Source organism: Myripristis murdjan, chromosome 17, assembly GCF_902150065.1.
Source record: "Myripristis murdjan chromosome 17, fMyrMur1.1, whole genome shotgun sequence".
NCBI lineage: Eukaryota > Metazoa > Chordata > Actinopteri > Holocentriformes > Holocentridae > Myripristis > Myripristis murdjan.
The window spans coordinates 22017874-22036634 of NC_043996.1; the positions used below are offsets into that span (position 1 = coordinate 22017874).

At 41.3% G+C, this 18761-nt stretch overlaps 1 protein-coding gene across 1 annotated transcript in view; it reads left to right on the forward strand.

Moving 5' to 3' along the window:
• The first annotated feature begins 232 nt into the window (after nt 1-232).
• agap3 (ArfGAP with GTPase domain, ankyrin repeat and PH domain 3) overlaps nt 233-18761 on the forward strand; it is a 125663-nt gene continuing 107134 nt past the window's right edge. The window contains exon 1 of the mRNA XM_030074030.1: nt 233-1041. Coding sequence (XP_029929890.1) covers nt 666-1041 — 376 coding nt within the window. The 5' untranslated portion in view covers nt 233-665. The remainder of the gene's footprint in view (nt 1042-18761) is intronic.

Consider the following 18761-nt stretch of genomic DNA (forward strand, 5'->3'; position numbering starts at 1 on the left):
GAAATGACAGTCTTAATGTAATTAAAGTATAAAATTAAAGTAGTTTTTTCCCTTTCAAAAGCCAATTTTTGTGGTTGCATAACAGTCAGGTAGGTTATTATAATGATGTGCACGTTGCGATTTTCTCCCCCTCCACCCAATCCAATCACACCCTCCCCCATCTCAAGTACAATTACGTGATGGGTGACGTTTCAGCATGCGGAGGAGGGCGCTGGGCAGGGACCACTTGGACCAAAGAGGACTAAACGCTATTTCATTTCAGCGCAGAAACAACGCATTCAAGGCAGTGGACCAGGGCGCCTTGCTGAAGCCTAGCCCATTGTCTCCTTCAAACAGAGCAACTAAGGAAAACGGGTTTGACCAAACCAGCGGTTTAGCCCTTAAAGGAGTGTCTAAGTGGTAGGCATTGCGGGTTTGTAAGCCAAGAAAAAGGGCCCTGGACAGATCTAGCCAATAACGGAAAATGAATCACAGTCAAGTTTTAATAATATGAACAAGAGCCGCGTTTTATTGCAATTGGCGACCAACTATTAATGCTTGTGCACCGATCGTTTTCCAGACCATCAGTTCGCGCGGACTTCTTTTGTTCGCCTCGTTTGAATCCCAAATCCTAGTCTGCATATTTGTGTTGCCGTTGTAAAGAGTTACTCGCTCAAAAAACCAAGATGAATTTCCAGTCGAGCGTCCCAGTGTCCGTGTCCGGTATCTCGCAGCAGTCTCAGCCAGCCATGCCCACTCCGGGCACGGTCCCAGCGCCCGTTCCCGTCCCAGTGCCCCAGTCCATCCCGTCCCAGTTCGGATCCGGATCATCTGCGAGCTCAGGGGCCGGTCAGTTCGGGTCGGGGACTGTTTCGGGCCAGGCTGCCCAACCCGGCCCAGCAGGCTCCCAGTTTGTTTTGTCCAACTCAGCGGCCATCAGGGCTGAGATTCATCGGTTCGAGTCTGTCCACCCCAACATTTACGCAATCTACGACCTGATCGAGCGCATCGATGACCTGGCTCTGCAGAACCAGATCCGAGAGCACGTAATTTCTATTGAAGGTGAGTAGCTCTAAGGGGGGAATCAGCCACAGCCATACTGGCTTTCTCTGGAGCTGGGTGCCGCTCATTCATTTAGGGTAGGGGGTGGGTGGTGGTGTTGGTGGTGGTGGTGTGTGTGTGTATGTGCTTGTGCTTGTGCTTGTGCATGTGCGTGTGCGTGTGTGTGTTTGTTGAGGGGGTTATCTCCTTTTATGCACACTGGTAACGTTGTCATGGGCGCACAACACAGTGTCAACAGTCACACTTCCTTTAGCAGGGGTGGGGGCACTAGGGGGCGTAGGCGATGTGATACCTCTCTGTTAAATGTATTAATTGCCCTCATGCAACGCAGTGTAAGCAATAACATATTCATTTGCCATCACAAGAGGTAATGGGCTAATGCATTTGGAAATTAGCTCCCCAATATTGCTCTGCTCCTTTGCCAAAACATGATTTTTGCATCAGAACTTTAGCCACCAGTGTGCTGCAGAAGGTGTCACTTGTGAGATATATATATATTTTTTTGTGAAGCCATGTTAGTGAAGCAGTGACATGAGGCTGTGTGATGTGAAATCATGTATTGCATGAAACCGATGAGTGCCCTGAACAATGATAGAACACAATTTCACACAGAGTCATTACACAGGGATTAAGACCAAAGAAATGGTGGTTTACTATAATGGATAGCATTAGTCATTGGAAATTATGTTTGTCACGTTGAATACCCAGTCCAGATGTTTTTGCCTGTCCCTGTATTTCAGGGTGTGTGGTTGTTTATTTTAATACGTGCTGTGTTTGGGTTTATTTATGGACGGGTGGCAGTGAGCAACATGGAGATTGTAAGCCAGACCTCCTCTTGTAGAAAGCTATCGCAGCCAGGTAATCAAAATCAGCTCAATATGACGCAACATCAGATGCTGGCATCTTAAATTGTATCATGATAGGGGCTCCCACTGTGTTTCTGCGATGCCACACACCCATCAGCTACATCCAACAGTGCATGTGACTCATGGTGGTTCGTGCGATGCCCATCAAAGTCAGCTGGCATGTGTCTTTGAAGAGGGTTATGGCAGGTCTCGAAATGTACGTTTCCACCAGTGGCTCCATTCCTGATTATCTGCATTTAGAGTCCATTTCCTGGCCACAAGTTGAAGGAATCAAGTTGCAGTTGGTCTTGCCAATAGAGCTGATGCTAATTACTAATCATTTATGTATGCCATCATATGTTTCTTGCAGTTGAGACAGAACATTGTGCAATCAGCGAATCCAGGTTGATTGGATTGATGTTGGCAAAAGGAAAGATTTTTACAGTGGAGGAGCACAGGCAGTGATGAATGTAGGTTAATCTCTTGTAGGTTAATCTCAGGAGTACCATGTATAAAGGTGTAGGTTTGTAATTGGTGGGCATTTGGATTAAGATTCAATCACAGAGTGCAGAGCAAACAGTGCTGTAGCCCCAACGATATTCTGGTCTGAAATTGTTTGAAGAACAGTGAACAAGGAAGCAGCAGGGTGGCATGGCAGGGAGGAAGTTGGCTTAAGGTGGAGGGCTGGAGCTCAAGCACTGTGTTGGTTAGCACTTACTGAGCTGATATGCCCTTGAGCAAGACAATGAAATCCTACCAGCTCCAGGAGAGCCTCTCTGTTGGCTGCTTCTGACCTTTGACCTCTGTGTGGATATCAGAGCTACAAAAGTGGGGATCATATTATTTTTATGAAGGGAAACACGGACATGTGAGCTGCTGCTGTGGCGTCAACACACCCATACATTTTTGATGAAACCTGTTATTGTTTAGACATTATTTTATATGTATAAAATATTGTTTACATGAAGATTTTTAATGATCATTTGAATGTTTCTACTGTAAGTAAGTAATACCAATGTTTCTAGCCTAGGTACATTGTCACTGACAGTGTACAGAATGTTTTCTTCATCCGAGTAAAGAAAGTAGAAGCAATCAACAATGATCATCTCTGAGGATTTTCAGTGTCTCCATCAAAGAGCCACTCAGCTGAACAGCAGGCAATTTCGCAATATTGTATAATCGTGCGGCCATTGATTCTCGAGAACAATAAGGTTCAATATTAAGCTCTATTTGTTTAATAGTCACTACAGAGCTTAAGGAGAGGACCTCATGATATGGGGATGACTTAGCCCACGTGGAGCTAAGCAGTTGCATTTATTACATTTCTGTGAGAATCTTAAACTCAGTCGATATTAAAAGTAAGAAAAAGCAAGACAACGCACATAAATCCAACATCTAGTCTGATGTTTGGAGTTCATAAACCTAGAAACCGTTTTGTTCCTGTAAACGTAAGCAAAATCTCCTTTACCCTACATTAACCAGAGCAGCACAACTAGAATGGTGTTAATTTCACAGGCAGGTATGAGGCAGCAGCAGCTATTATGAAGTGTGACCTACAATACCCAGGTTCAGGACATGGTGGCATGAAAATAAAAGTCCTCTTCTTGTAAAAATAATCTATCAACTGGTGGGCCTTCGGTGTCTGTGTTTAGCCTTTGAGGAATGGAGTCATATTTTTTTTTCTGTTTTGATGCCCAAGAATTGTTACATAATGTTATCAATGAAAGCAGATCTTTATGCAATATCTTGATAGGACAACACTGGTGCCTTTTATGTGTTATCTTTAGAAGTACCTTTTATTAGGGAAAAGGAGTTGTGTGGTTCATTCGGATATGACTTTTGACTCAAATATCTTTTTTGTTCTTCCTAAAAGATGAGCAAATGCTTTACTCAAAGGAAAAGCCCACCCATGGACTCTCATTCACTGCTCGCTCTCAAATAATTTGTCATGTTTAGTGTTTTCCAGGAGTTATTGTTGTGATTCGGTATTGTAATTTTTGGAGTACCCACTTTCCTTCAACCTGCCTCGCCTACTTCGACTGACTTTTATGATTTCCTCAACTTCCCAGAATGCCTCTCAGCACAACACAGGGAAGAGGCGTGAACTCGGTGCTTTAAAATCAAAGACGGGCATGTGGCCATGTAAATAAAGCCAGTTAGCCAACTAGTTCATGAATACTGGGGCATGTCTATGATTACAGCTGTGCTACTTACTCAAAACACAACATGTCTTGTGGCTGCATTGCATTATGATCTATTGAAGTCAATGGAGAAACTGGTATTTCTGCATTTACTGTGCTGGATTTCTCTCTGTTTGACTGTTGGATGTTGCTGCAAAATGATAAAGCCAGAAAGAAGCTCCTTCTCCTTGATTCTGAGGGACTGACACCAAAACCTTAATAATTGTTAACTAATTATGTTTTAGAGCTGGAAATATCTCACCATGATGTTGCATTGTCTATGTTGATCCATTTATCCACAGTAATATGGACAAGATTGCATGTGCCCAGGGGTGGCTGAGCCGTTGTGGCCCTGCCTCCAGGTATGCACACTTCGAAATGTGTATCTGGCAATATGTCAAACCACAGTGTATGGTGCTGTGCCTATATCCAGTCCCAAAAGTGCACCGCAAAACAATCAAATGGACCCAGAAATGCAAGGCACATCGCCAGCAACTGTTTCATTTTAACAGTGTTAAAGTGTCTCAGGGTGGATTTTTCCCTTTTCAAGTGCACAGAGTGTAGTGGAGTGATATTTTGGACCTTGTATGTAGGCAGATGTCACATGGCTTAACATATTTTCTTCACCTTGTCATAAATCATTGGACTGGCTTTGATGTACACTTTGGTGCCCTTTACATTGTTAAATGAGATGCAATAGCCTTAATAAGTTGAACTTGGAGAGGCTTTGAAGAGTGGCAACAGGAGACGTTGGTCTGCTTGTATTCACCTGCACTGTAGAACTGCAGATCTGTTCCTCTTCAATCTTGCATCATTGCAGAGTCTGTTGCTAAGGAACCAGTGGCTCATGCCTTTAGTTGAGAATGCTGGAGAAAGAATGAATAGACTCATAGCCCTTACAAAACACATCCCCATTGCCACTAAGGTTTTTCCTCCTGTTTTATTGATTAATATGACATTTGCATGACATACAGGTATTTTGTTAGCTAAAGTATCCACACGAGATGCTGTGCTGCATGGCACAACGGGATTGTTAGGTTGTTGTTTTTTTTTTGCCTCACATCTCTCCCCTCGCAGTGTTTGATATTCAGAGCACTAGCTGTTTTGGCAAACCAATTTATACTGCAATCACAAATAACAGGGATGTAAGAAGAGGTGCTGGCTCGCCTCTCTGTTTTGTCATTTTTACCACTTTTGTGAATACAGAACAATCATTAGAAACAACAGCAGCAAATGTTTACAAATAATGTTGTTATATAGAGGACAGAATCTTCTGTGACTACAAATCAGTGACTGAATTTATACATAAATGTATCAGTACACGCAAAGTAGATAAATGTATAAAATAATATACAGAGGAACATGAATCAACAAGTAAGAGTAAAACAATATAATCAAGAACAAATAAATAATAAATTTCCTTATTCGCTTATTTCCCTACTCATTTGTATGTGAGGATATATGTATTTGTTTTTGTGTTTGCAGCTCCATGAAATGCTAATAACAATTATTTAGTGGGAGGCACTCAAATTGGGGCTTTCCACAGAAAAACAGGTACTCTCAGGAAACACTGTTGTCCTCTGCAGCGGTGGCCAGATCTCATTTCTCTGGATATCGCAGCATTAATCATTACACTCACAGCAAATGAGTCTGGGCAGTCTTCTTGGCAGTGGCCGGTTTACAGACTAATTGCGAAGCTATGTTGAGGATGCAGTTGGACTTGAAGTTTCTTGCAGACAAAGTTGTTTTGTTGTCAGCCGTGCAAGGGAAATCCAATCAGGCTATGCACCAAGACAGTGACCAACAAGTAGTGTGTTGAACACCATCCACATGTTTGCATGACACAGCCTTGTTATCAAAGCAGGGAGGAAAAACAGAAATACAGTTAGCAGCGAACAAATAAATGTGAAAATAGACAATATATAGATCAACTTTCTTGTTAATGTCTTATTTATCAATTTGTGCTCACTTTTGTTATTGATGTATTTATCACTGGATATCTATCTATTAACCTTTTAACATTATTTGCAGTATTTGCATTATTTTAATATCATCAGTGTTGCATTTAGAGACAATATGGCCTGAGGATGACTAGAGAAAGTAGCCTTGTTCCTTACCTGCCACACTGAAACTGAAAGGCCAGGAATCAAATTTAATGTCTTCTTAGGTAAGGAATTACAGTCCTGATAGATATATAACGAGACAGCTAGGTAAGCTAATGAATATTCAACATTCGTCTGGCAAGATATTGGATACCATGACCTTATTGCATAATTAATTGTTTGGAAAAACAGATTGGTGCCTTCATTCAGAAGTAATCAGCTGTACATTGTTGTATCGGTTGTATTTCTTGACTCCAAACTGTATTGTTTGATAAGAAAGGAAGTTGGTTTATTTACATCTTGTGCCCTCACAAGAGTTGGGAGAATGGATTTGATCAGGGATTTACTTGTACATAAAAGCACTTGGGTTTCATGCAAATAAAAAAAAAAAGAAGAATCCAGATCATTGAGATACAGAGACAGCTGCTGAGATTCTATCTGTAATATGATTTCGGTTATATTTTTAGCTAGTCATTTCAATGTGGAGGAGTGTTCCATTAACAAGACTATGCCCTGGGAATAGTTTTCTTTGGATCCCTAGTTTCATTTGCGATGGGAGTTCTGATTGTTACCCTAATTTATATTCTTATCAAACTTACGTAATATTCTCTGGTTTTCTAAGGGCGTTCTGTAAGTAATCGCAGAGATAAGGACAGGCAAACCATCTTTATTATTAAATACTGTATCCAACTTGATGTATATAGATATTAAACATAGCAAAGGCCCAGGAAGGTTAACTGTAGTTTTCTAGATTAGTAATGGATAGTGTCTAATTTTAAGTGTTGCCTGCAATTTGAGCCTCAAGGTGGCATTGCACTTTCCTGTGATGATATCATGGCACCAGTGATTTCAGGACAAGGTGATGTTATGTGACTTTGACGGCCGAATTCCTCAAGTTAAGTTTTCTGATGTTGACATTGCTGTGATTTTTATCTGCTTTCTTGAAAAGTGACCATGTTTCCCTCTACTACAAAAGCAGCCACGTCCTCCTGTGTGAATGTCAACCCAGCGGACCAATGTCACAGCAAGGGCACCCAAATCCACTGCTGCTCAAGGAGGTTGCTCAGGATTTCAAGCAGGGGCTGATGAGCCTGCACTCACTTCAGGGTTTGAGTTGAGCACAATGAAACATTCTGTGCGCAAACACCAGTAGAGACGACACAGAGAGATACAGAAAACACACAGACCGGAGCCTCGGAGCACTCAGTTGGCATCGTGTGGCACCTAAGCAGTTCCCTGGTACACTCTGCATCTCTGCTATAGTCAATTACCAAGGCGAGCATTAGCAGTGGGCTAATCAGCTCATTATAAGCAAGGGAATGGTGAGATTTTCCATTGCTGTGACTGATTTACTAATTACTTGTGACTACTGGGATGAAAATACACTGAAATGGCTTAATTAACATTGTTTTCATTGACTGCAGTCAAAAGCCATAGCATAGATAACGTGCAGTCCTGTTTGCATGTCCAGTGCTTTTGAAAGGAGTTGAAAGGTGCATTTTGCAAAATTGGCAATTGAGGTGAAGGCCTTTAGACTCAACTAAAAAAAATTTGTGGAATAATCATTGATTCAGTCATACAATGAGAACTATGTAGAATTAACCAGTTAAGTCTAACCTGTCCAACCCATTGATCGATCTTTGGCAGTTTTTCATAATGCCCCTTTAAACTTTGGTAATGGCAGTGGTAAAAACAGTCACAGTCACTAATCACTGATAAAACATGAGGAACTACAGGCTGGGCTTGAATGAGCTGCATCAGCACTGAGGTTAAGGTGTGTGTGTTTGTGCCAGGGGTGTTAATTTGATCAACACTGATGGGCGTGTAATAAAGATGGTGATCGCTGAAAGCCATCTATGTCAAAGAGATGCTGCTGCTACTTCTGGGAAGTGAAATCTGCTCATTATGTTTCCAAGCAGTATCTGTGAATATGGATTAGAGGCAATTATTTGATAAAGTTTGATAGAGTCGGTAGTGTCAGTCAGCGCCGCCACCTGTGGGTCTTGTTTTGTGTTCGAATTTAGAGCGATGTTAATGTGGAATGCTGGTGTTTATAGAGTGGCTCGGTGAGCGTTTACTAGTTGTTGATTTGTGCCTAAGTAAATCCTCTCATAAATACATCTGTGAAGCATGGAATAGGCCCAACCCTGGCCTGTTTCTCTTATGTTCTGAATGAGATAGAAAGCACAGATTGGACTGGGCACTTACTAAGAAGCTGGCTTCTTTAAAGGCACAAATTATTAATTTTTTATTTTTTGGATGCATTCATCTTTACTTTTAGAGCAGTTTGCCAAGAGCAAAAGTTTCTGAATGTAAAAAGGAAAGCACAGATTACTTACAGATATTTCACCTCAGTGCTTTTGCAGGTAGGGGATTGATCCAAGATCTGTGGTTGCAAAGAGCTTCCTTACTGCATATCAAGTCGCAGAGGTTTGCAGCACCACTGTCTTATTTCTCGTTTTGGCTTGTTTTGTGATGCAATAGGGACTAAGCTGAGCACCTGAAATGTGCACGAACCTCCCATGTCAGCTGCCCTAGTGGGGATTGACAGTCAATAAAGCATAGGCTTGTGATGATTTCACTTTCACTTGGAGGATTTGTCAGACCCTCTGCAGCACTAAACTGCCTCCGTGTTGGCCACAGCCAGTATCAAGTTTCAGCCATGTTTAATCCTTGAGAGGAGTGTTGAAAAACACTTCACAGCAAATTTACGTCACTGTGAGGTTTATATCCACGGGAGTGCAGTAGTAACAGACTTTCCCCTGACAGATGCATGCCGGATAACAGGGCTTGCACATGCCTCGCTCTCAAAAGACTCCTTGTTTTTGTCATTAGTCTTTACAGTTTTCTCGTCTCCGGCTTCACAACGCTCATTACGCTCCCATTGAAATGTGTTTAACACCGGGCCTGACTCTTGACCCCCGGGTCAGCAGGGATGAGCTGAGCTGCTGAGCTGCAAACAGAGCATGGGTCTGAGAGGCCTGGGAGGTCTGCGGGGTCAGAGGGCGCTTCTGCATCAGCCCTGCTGTCCTCTCTCTTGCTGCTGCAGCACCATAGCATTGGCTTAGTGAATGTGACGCTATCCTCCACAGCAGAATGTCCTCCATTGTTCCACTGAACAAAGGCGCTCTCTCTCCCATTGATGGACAGCTAAAATTTTCCTTGTGTTCTGAATGTGGAGGGGCGGGGGTGAGCTGGTCAGTTTTTTGAAAAGGATCGTGTAGAGTGATATACTCGCCCTAATCTTTCCCTTGCAGAAACTTAGAGGTTTTCATATTCTGGCCTTTGTTAATGGATAGCGTGGAGTATCTGTGATGTGTTCTTTTTTTCTTTTATTAAGGGGGAGTGCTAGTGAATTTGATGTGTGAGCTCATTTCTGAGAGCAGTTAAATTTGTATCCCTGGATTTTCACTGTAAAATAAGTGCTTGCCCCACCCCTGTGGCATCACAGCAACAAACAGCTTCTTTAGGAATACATTGGAAAACATGCAAAATATATCTGTGATTTCACTCTGTGGGACTATTTGGGGATATGGGAACATACTTTGGTTACATGGTTTACATTGTACATTGCCGCATGGGGAGTCTGAAGCTGATTTAGTTAAAGCTGGGTTGATGTGCTGTTTCCAGTTGGTAATTTCAATTGATCGTGAACTTTGGGCAACATCAGACACAGCATGCAAAATACACGTGCATTGACTAGCCTATATTATACACCGTATTTTCCTGCAGAATAAAGATAGATTGTGTTGTGATGTTTCCCTTTTGTGGGTCATTTCTTTTCGAAAGGTTGAGGCGGTGGTCAATTTAATTTGTCCTAGGAATTTTTTTTTTCAATTTGTGCATCATCCGTATCCTATCGTGGAAGTGCTCATGTTTCCTGCCAGTGGGGTAGGGCTGGAAGCAGATGGCTGCTGACAGAGGAAGGGGCTTTGGAAGGCAGTGACTGAGCAACAGATGGAAAGGCGCATATGCCTCCAAGTCCCCTCAGCCTGCCAGCAGTCCCGTGACTAACTGTGGGAAGATTCATGCCTCATCCAGGTTGGGGATGGATGGAGGATCACTATCGTTAGAATAGAAAAAAAAGTGATCTAAGACTGGTTTGCCCATGTAAAATTCAACTCTAAGATGATATTTAGGCCTTATCCAGGTTTGGAATGGAGGGAGGATCATGGTAAAGAATCAACCTGGTGAACCCCTAAAACAAAATGATGATTTTAGACCAGCGCTTCAAGTTTACATGTGACCTGTGATCTTGAATCAGCACTCCTGCTCTAAAGAAGCTTGATGAATAGGAGGATGGTCCAGTCTCTCTGAAGAGAAAATTCATACTGAGATACTTCTGACCCTCAGGGAACACATTTTCTTTATTGAGGAGGAACATGCTGGATAAAGGAAGTGTGGCATATGTGAGGCCATAATGCATTGGAGTATGATGGCATACGCTGTGCTGGTTATTGCTTTGGTGTTAGGAGTCAGTTACTCCCACTCTTTGAGAGCTAATTGGGAACATGCATTCTATTTAAAGGTTTCAGGGCTGTTGAATTTAAATCAAATTCCTTATAGCTCAGGGACATGTCACAGTTTTTTTCCTGCATCCATCAATCCTCAAGGACATGAACTGAGCTTGTTTGTTATCATGCCATAAGACTGAAAGTAGCTGGTAGAGTTATTAATTCAGGTTGCTGTTGTATTATGTGAATGGATTCTGCTGAGCTCAGTGTTGAAGAGCTGCCTTGTTTCTTCTCTGACAGCACTACTACCACTTCAGTGCGCCTGAATATGCTGAATCCCTGAAAAAAGATGGGCTGTGCCTTTTTTAAAAAGTCACTGTGGAAACATTGGGGCTTATTGTGCCAATAAATAATAAATCGTTTCTTCAGAATAAATTCAGTTCCATAATCTTTTACCCTGCTGAAACCAAACAAGGGTAAAATCCTGAGGTGCATTCGCTGGCGTTTGGATTACGGCAAGATGTGTTGATAACATGCAGCACTATAATATTTTGTCTGTAAATAGAATCAGATCCTCACTTATTACTATTACTCAGTTTCTTGTCCTTGAACTGAGAATAGTTTGAGTGTACTCAGAGCTATTTTTTGTCTTTGAGGTTATCCTACTGTCAGTACAGCTTGTTTAACATGTGCCGGTAGACTATTATCACCCAGGTCCTACATTCCATTTGTAGATGTCATTGTTTTGATGGTCTTTCAACGTGTCCTCTGGCATTGTGTTCACCGCCTTCCAAGGGCTCACACAGGCAGCGAGCCAGATGCTTCCTTTTCAGGTGTCTTTTTTGTTGATTGCGAGGAAAAGAAGTATCAAAAGTTGCAGTGTTTCGCAAAGAATTGGTTTTTGCCCCCGTGGACCGCTGGTTTGACAAATGCAAAAGTTTGATTCTGAGCTTTAACAGCTCTTCAGGCCAGATAAAAGCAGGATATTTTGGTCACTTGTTGTGTGAATCAGAGCTGTTCTCAGAGGGTTTTGTTGTAAAGAGATGTTTTATTCTCAGGGAATTGCTGGAGAGGAAGTGTAATGTGACCCCCATTACTGTTTATACCCCCATTTCCTGCATTCCCTGACTGGAATAACCCAAAGTTGTTCCACTGCTGCTCTCCCCCTGGCCATGACCCAGGACTTGTGTCATGTGGTGGAGTATGTGAACCTCATGTACTACAACCCTTGCAGGAACACATTCACATTGCCATTTTGGACCCAACATCTGAGGGGTTTCCAGGACGGCCATTCATCTGTTAGCACAGGCCTGCTCAGGGCATCGGCGCCAAGCTGTGAGTTTCTGTTTACTTCCTGTAGCAGTCACTCTTGGCTGAATGTGGATCACCTCTTTCAAGTCTACATTGTATTTGTTTCTCTGTTGGGATTTGCTTTTCACCCCCAAGTTGAGCAGTTAAGTTTGAATGGACGCTTGCTCAGCCAAAACCCCCACACAAATCACCTGTGCATAGGCTGAATGTTTAATGAGGCATAATATTACGCTGTATTTGCCCTTAAGATAACTGATAACTACATTGTATTTAGCATGCTGTTGTGACTTTGCTACAAAACTTTGCAACATTAAACTCTTCATCATCTTTTACATTTTCCATCTTATCTGCATATAATGGCTTTGAGCAAGAAGAAAGCATAACCATGATAAATTACGTATGTGTGGTGAGGTCTAAGTTTATCATCACACACTAAGCCTCCATATTACAGCAGTTGCACAGGGCCATTGGGTGTGTGCGTGTGTGTGTGTGTGTGTATCTAATGCATGAGAGGGAGAGAGCCTAATGACTTCAATGCTGCAGCATTTTGTAGACAGATGCATACATCATGAAAAATGGAGTATAAAGAGATGTGCACTGTGTTAAACAAGTAGAGCTTCTGGCTAAAAGACAGCGCATTTTTCACAGGGTTCAGCCAAAAATATCTAAAGATGAGAAAATCCCAAGACAAAACAAGAGAGAAAAGCTAAACACCACTAGGCAAATGTAATACAAATTGGAAAGGCCATTTGTTAGAGTGATATCCTTAATAGCCTGCCAGTCTTGAGAAATGTTACAATGGAAATTTTGGGGAAAAAAATGGGGCCACCAGAATGCTACAGTGTTTGTCAAGTAGCATTTGGTTCCTTGTTTTAATTATTATTATTATTATTATTATTATTATTTTACTGATTTTCAAATGTTCGCTGATGCAGAATCTCTGACATGAGACTCTAGAAACTGAGTATCCATATCGTCTTGTGTGTGAATGGGTATTCTGCTGCAGTGCACATTTGAAATAAGCCGTTGAGAGGCTTGCTCAAGGCTGTATCAATGCAGTTTCTCAACAGGACCAGTTTGTATGATGAGATTCTCCTCATCGTGGAGGCTGGCACGAAAAGTGCACTGTTCAGCAGCCTGACACTGCTCTCAGAAGATGAGCTCTCCTCGATTTTGTGTTCGCATACTGGAACGAACTGCTGGACTCAGATAAAATATTGTACGGTTACAAAGGAAGAATTATGACACTTGTGTTGCCACACCGTACATCTCGGGACCTGCTGTGCTCTTGGGCCCACTCTGTTGTGAAATTGGACCAACTGGTGTCTGGAGATGCTCCCTGCTGCCGCATTAAGACACGAACAACCATTCGTATCCATTTTGCAGGACATTTATAAGACATTTATTTGGTCTGCAAATTGGTTTGTTAGCAGCGCTGCTTTGTACTTGCAAGGTCCTGTGTTATTTTTCCAGTTGTAAGTACTTGCACAGAAATCATGTATGTTTTAAATTGAGAGAGAAATATCAGTAAGTTTATGCAGGGTCTCTAAGGATATTCCCACCACTAAAATGCGGCTTTTTGCATATTTGGATTTTAAGAGACTTTTAGCAGAAAAAGGTATCTTTTATAGTGTCTGAATCTGGCTCTGTGTCCAGCTTTGGCTCAACAATTTGGCTTCTACTCCAGGCACAAGCTAATTCAAAGCCACATTCTGTCTGTTTACATAACAAAATAAATCTTTTTGCGGTCTCTTCATAGCCAATAGGGCTTTTATTATAGCAAATAGGGCCTAACATTTAGTGTGCTGGTGAGCGAGAGCTGGGGATGATTAGTATACAGCTTTGAAAACAAAACCTTTGGCCACACTCACCCCGATGGATTGTCAGATGTCACATTGGGAAAAGGCCATCTGACTGAAATCTCAGCTTACACTCTACGGACAGACTTGGGGCATTTAGTGTCAGCCCCCTGTGTCTGCAGAGGGATCAGGAAGTGAGGGTACAAATGCATTGTTGTGTGTTTGTAGTAAAAGAGCTGTGGTGATGCATCTCCGTCAGTGGCTGAGGACAGTGCAAATCTGCTGGTGGATGGGTAGGCTGTGGCGGAGTTATGTAACCGACAAGTAGTTGGCCAGAGTAGCTGTGTGTGTGTGTGTGTGTGTGTGTGTGCTTGCTGTACTTTCTGGAAGTGTGAATTTCCCCACACACACACTCCCTGGCCTGGATCGGTGTCTGTTAAGTGCAGTTACCCTGAGATCGGTGTAATGAGAGTTTGCGTGTGTTCGATGGAGGGAACATGGAGGAAAAGCACGGGTGGGGTTAGGGTGATGGTGTCATGTGTATGTATGTATATTAGGCCTGGGCTAATACTGTATTGCAACATTCATTATTATCATCACTCATGACCCCAAAGTCAACCAAACTTTGAAAAAAAGTCTAAAATTTTGCTCTAAAACTTTATAAATTCAGTGTTTGAGGTACAGTAAGAATTGCACATTCATCAGGATTGTCATTTGTGTACTCAGAATTACTGTTAGTTGGTGCATCTGCTCATGTGTTATCTCGCCACTAGCTGCAGTGCGAGGAATTTAAATATTTTTTCAAATTTTGTCAAAATGAAGTTAAATTAGACAACACAAAATAATCAGTCTGAAACAAACAAAAAAAAAAAAAAACAATATTAATTCAAGGGAGATATTGTAGAAAATATTCTATATGGCTGCAAATGATTTTTTTACATTACTGGATCCTTCACCCCACTTGTCTGGTAGAGCTGATCCATACTACTTCCTAAGTGCAGCACCCCCCTCTTTTTTTTTTACTCCATTCACCCAGTTTACTCTCCAGACTCGGTGAACATAATGGCTCCCATATCACGCTAACTGGCAGCTTGAACCCCTTTGTCTGCACTTGGCCCAAGACGAGACGCCCTTATATCTTACAATGAAGAGATGAGATCTCATCATTTAGAGTGCCCCGAGGACAGGTCAACCAGAGGTTGTGTAATTCTGAGCTGCTGGTGTAGCACTACCTGCATAGATGGATAATAAAGCGCAGCATTTTTTTGTTCTCTAGAGGTTAGTTTGCAGTTCAAAGCACTTCATATAGTCTGATAATTTGCCTGCTACATCCACGTATTCACACGTAAGGGTAAATATGAATTGCCTTTTAAAGCGTGTGAATTTGCAAGTGTGAGTGTAGATTAAATTCGTTCCCCATGCCTTTTGATTTTCTGGTTGTAAACCTCCTTGCTGGCCATAAATGTCTCACAATGCATTGTCTTGATTGCTGGATCAGTTGAGCAAGCTATTATATAATGCACTGGTGCGAATTAACTGGTATGCTGATGATTCATTCAAAATTCTTCTGGGTGCATATAACCCTAGCTGAGCAATGCAACACCTCAGCCTGCACTGACTCAAGGACAACAAGGAGAGCTACTGCAAAGCCAAACATGGAGTGTTTTTGGATGCACAAGCTTTTGGACATTCAACCAAGAAGAGCCATTGCATACGGCCATTTTCCCTCAGCTTGCTGAAGTACTGTAATATGGTTTGTTAGGATGTTTCTGAACCCTTCTTGAACCTTTTAGGTGTTTTGTTCTCTCTAAAATGTGTTCTTCTGAGGAAAAAGAAAAAAACAAAACAAAACAAAACAAAAAAAACAACAACGGCCATGCTCTGTTACCCCGGGCTTGTAAAGACATTTACAGAGGTGGTTTCAAATGTTCTAACAAAAAATATGTTTCCCAGTGCCAAATAGATTTTGCCAATTCATGACATGTAGCAGAGAAACACAGCTTCCTCTCTACCCAGGGAGCAGAGTCTGTGGTTAGATTGTTTTGATGTTTGGTAACCATAGATTTGTACTTGTATTAGGCTCAAAAAGTCAGTTTTTAAGACGTGTCTGCGCTCTGGAGAAGTTACAAATGAAAGTTGCTCTTGTAGCATAACATTTTCTGTTTGGACTGACATTTATTTTTGACATCCAGCTCTACCGGAGACCAATTATCTCTTTTTATAAGGCCTGGGTCTGAAACACAGGAGCCCAAATTATTTCCTGGAGGATGGACGGTCATGGGCCAAAAATAAATGTTGATGTTATTTGAAATTATATTAGAAAAATGTATTATATTTGAGAGAATATTAATATCATAATTCTTCATTGCTAAGATTACATAATTGAATAGGGAAGCTTAACAGCATTATGTACTTTGTAGGTGCACAAAATTTACGTTTTGTAGGCCAAACGTGTTGGGCGGCCCTGGTCTAGAAGGTCACACTGAGGCAGAGGGACAGGGACAGTGCAGATAAGACTGATAGAGAATCAGCAAACTCAATTAAGCATCTGGTTGTCAGCAGAATTGGAGGACTGAAGATAAAACGGCACAATCAGGATTATCTAGACCGGTGGTACTCAACCCGTGGTTCACGAGCTGCATATCTTTTATGACTCCTTGTGGTTCTTAAGAATCTTACCCCCTCCCCCAAAAAAATGTAAATCTAAATGTATTTCAGGAAATTTGGCCAGAGCTGAACACATAACTCATGTCAATCCTTGACGCTTCCATCCCTCAACCTTCTTAACAACCAAAATGAAAGCATATTAGGTCTCTGTTTCTGGTCATAGTGGGAAAAACATTGTTGCCAAGTTTGCCTATTACGTGCGACTTAGGGTTTGTTTTTCTGTAAAGTCATTTACAAATATTGGTAGTCACAGATTGCATATATAAATTGAACAAATGCCCTCTCTCTCTCACATTGTGTTTTTTTTTTTTTTTTTTTTTTTTTTTTTTTGGAGGGGGAAGTCGCTTCTTTTGAGTTAGTTTCCATAGACATGGCTGCTTGTTTCTCTCATGAGATCCAGCGACACTGGGGAAAACTAACTTAGCGTGAATCTAAAATGGCAAAATTGAGAGGGAATATCGAACTTTTAAAGAGAAGTGGGAACTTCAGTTTTTCTTTGTACCCAGCCGTGCGGAAAATGTGACATTACCACTTTGAGATAATGTCGTTTCACTATTCAAAAGGTCCAATTTGCAGCAGCATCACAAAACAAAACACTCAAGACTCAGTGACGACTTCCCTAAAGGAGGAGGGCTGAGGGCCGAAAAGCTGAGAAGACTCAAAGAGAAGCGCACTACTCAGAGAAACGACTTCCACACCAGTTCCAGCTGAAAGGGCAACCGAAGCATCGGACAAAATCACGCATAAACTGATGAAAAAGATGGAACTGATGGTAGTTTGGCTGTGTGTTGCTGTTAAGCACTTCGTTATCTGCACTTAATTAAATTGCAATTAAAAGAAAAGCAGCTAAGATAAGTTGGATACTTTCAAAACATTGCCAGTAATGATATTTGTAGTTGTAAAAATAATAAATTGCAGTTTTTGCACTATACATTACACTTTTCACTCCTTGATAAAATATAACTCGCACCAACTGTCTAAAATGCAAACCGGTTTGATGTAGGAAGGGGCCTCTTCAGTATTGTGGGTCTTGTAAAAAATATTTTTTGGCAATTTGGCTCCTGAGTTTGAAAAGGTTGAGTACCACTCATCTAAACTCAGGAAGACACATCAGTGAAGTTTGTGATTACTTTGGTGTGATTCTATTGATTAGCAGTCTAATCAGATATCACAATGCCAAAGCCAGCAAAGTATAGTTTGACTTGGCCTTATTTTATTTGAAATTACACAACTTTCTTGCATACTGGCCATTAAAATACACTATGTACATTTTGTTGCCATCACTGGGTGTAGACAGATGTACTTTCACATGTAAGAGAGGAGCGATCCAATCAAAACATGATCTCAGTTGTGACTCCTCCCACCACCATTTGATTGACTCGTTGCTTGCGCCTAGTGTGTGCCAGTAAATGATATTCATTAACACGGCACACCGGATATTTGTTGTTCCTGGCAGTGGTGTAACGTTAGTCTCACAGGCTATTTAAGCAAATACCCTCTTGGAAAAAGCATGTTTGCACGGCAGGTGGTGTGTAAATGCAATTATACGCCGTATACCTATCTCTAAGCAGGTTAACTCACCTTATATTATTATTACTATACACTGAAGATTATTTAACAGTGCAACATTAAACTTATACCAGAATAGATAAGGGCCAGCAAAGCTTTTAAATCTAATATTTGAAATCTGATCTAATATCTAATATTTACCTAGCAATGGTGTCACTGGTGGACTTTGATGTTGCATTTTGTTGGTTTTTACCAGAGTTTCAACTCTACCATTAACTTACCATACCAGGGGAACCAAAGCCCACCCAGCCCTGCTGAAATGTCTTATTCTAACTTTAGACAATGCAGCCCCTAAAACTCCATTTTATTGCAGTTACCGACTTTTCAGAACTCTCAAATCTTTGTGGATATTGAAGATAATATCGAAGAATAGTATTAAAATCCCATTTTCAGCTGGGTTTATCATGCCTTTACTGCTGTCATTTAAATATGATTTCAGCTTCGATGCACAAAGCCCTCAGTGACTGCACTGAAAAGATTGTTGAAACAATCACAATCTGGTGCCATGCCTTGATATCTGACATCTTGGACTTATTTCTGACATCTGACAGAAATATTAAAATGCCAACCATATGGGAGACTTGTACTGGATAAATCATGCCATGACAACTTGCATCTCTTTGTGATGACCATGAATTATTCATTTCATATTTTTTAGATGCATTATTCAGTTCTTTCTAATGAAGTTACCTCAGACAGATTGCATTGTGTGGCACCTCAATTATCAACAAACTGTCAACAAACTATAAATTGTCAACAAAGTAAACTCTCAGCTGCCAGCTGTAACACATTC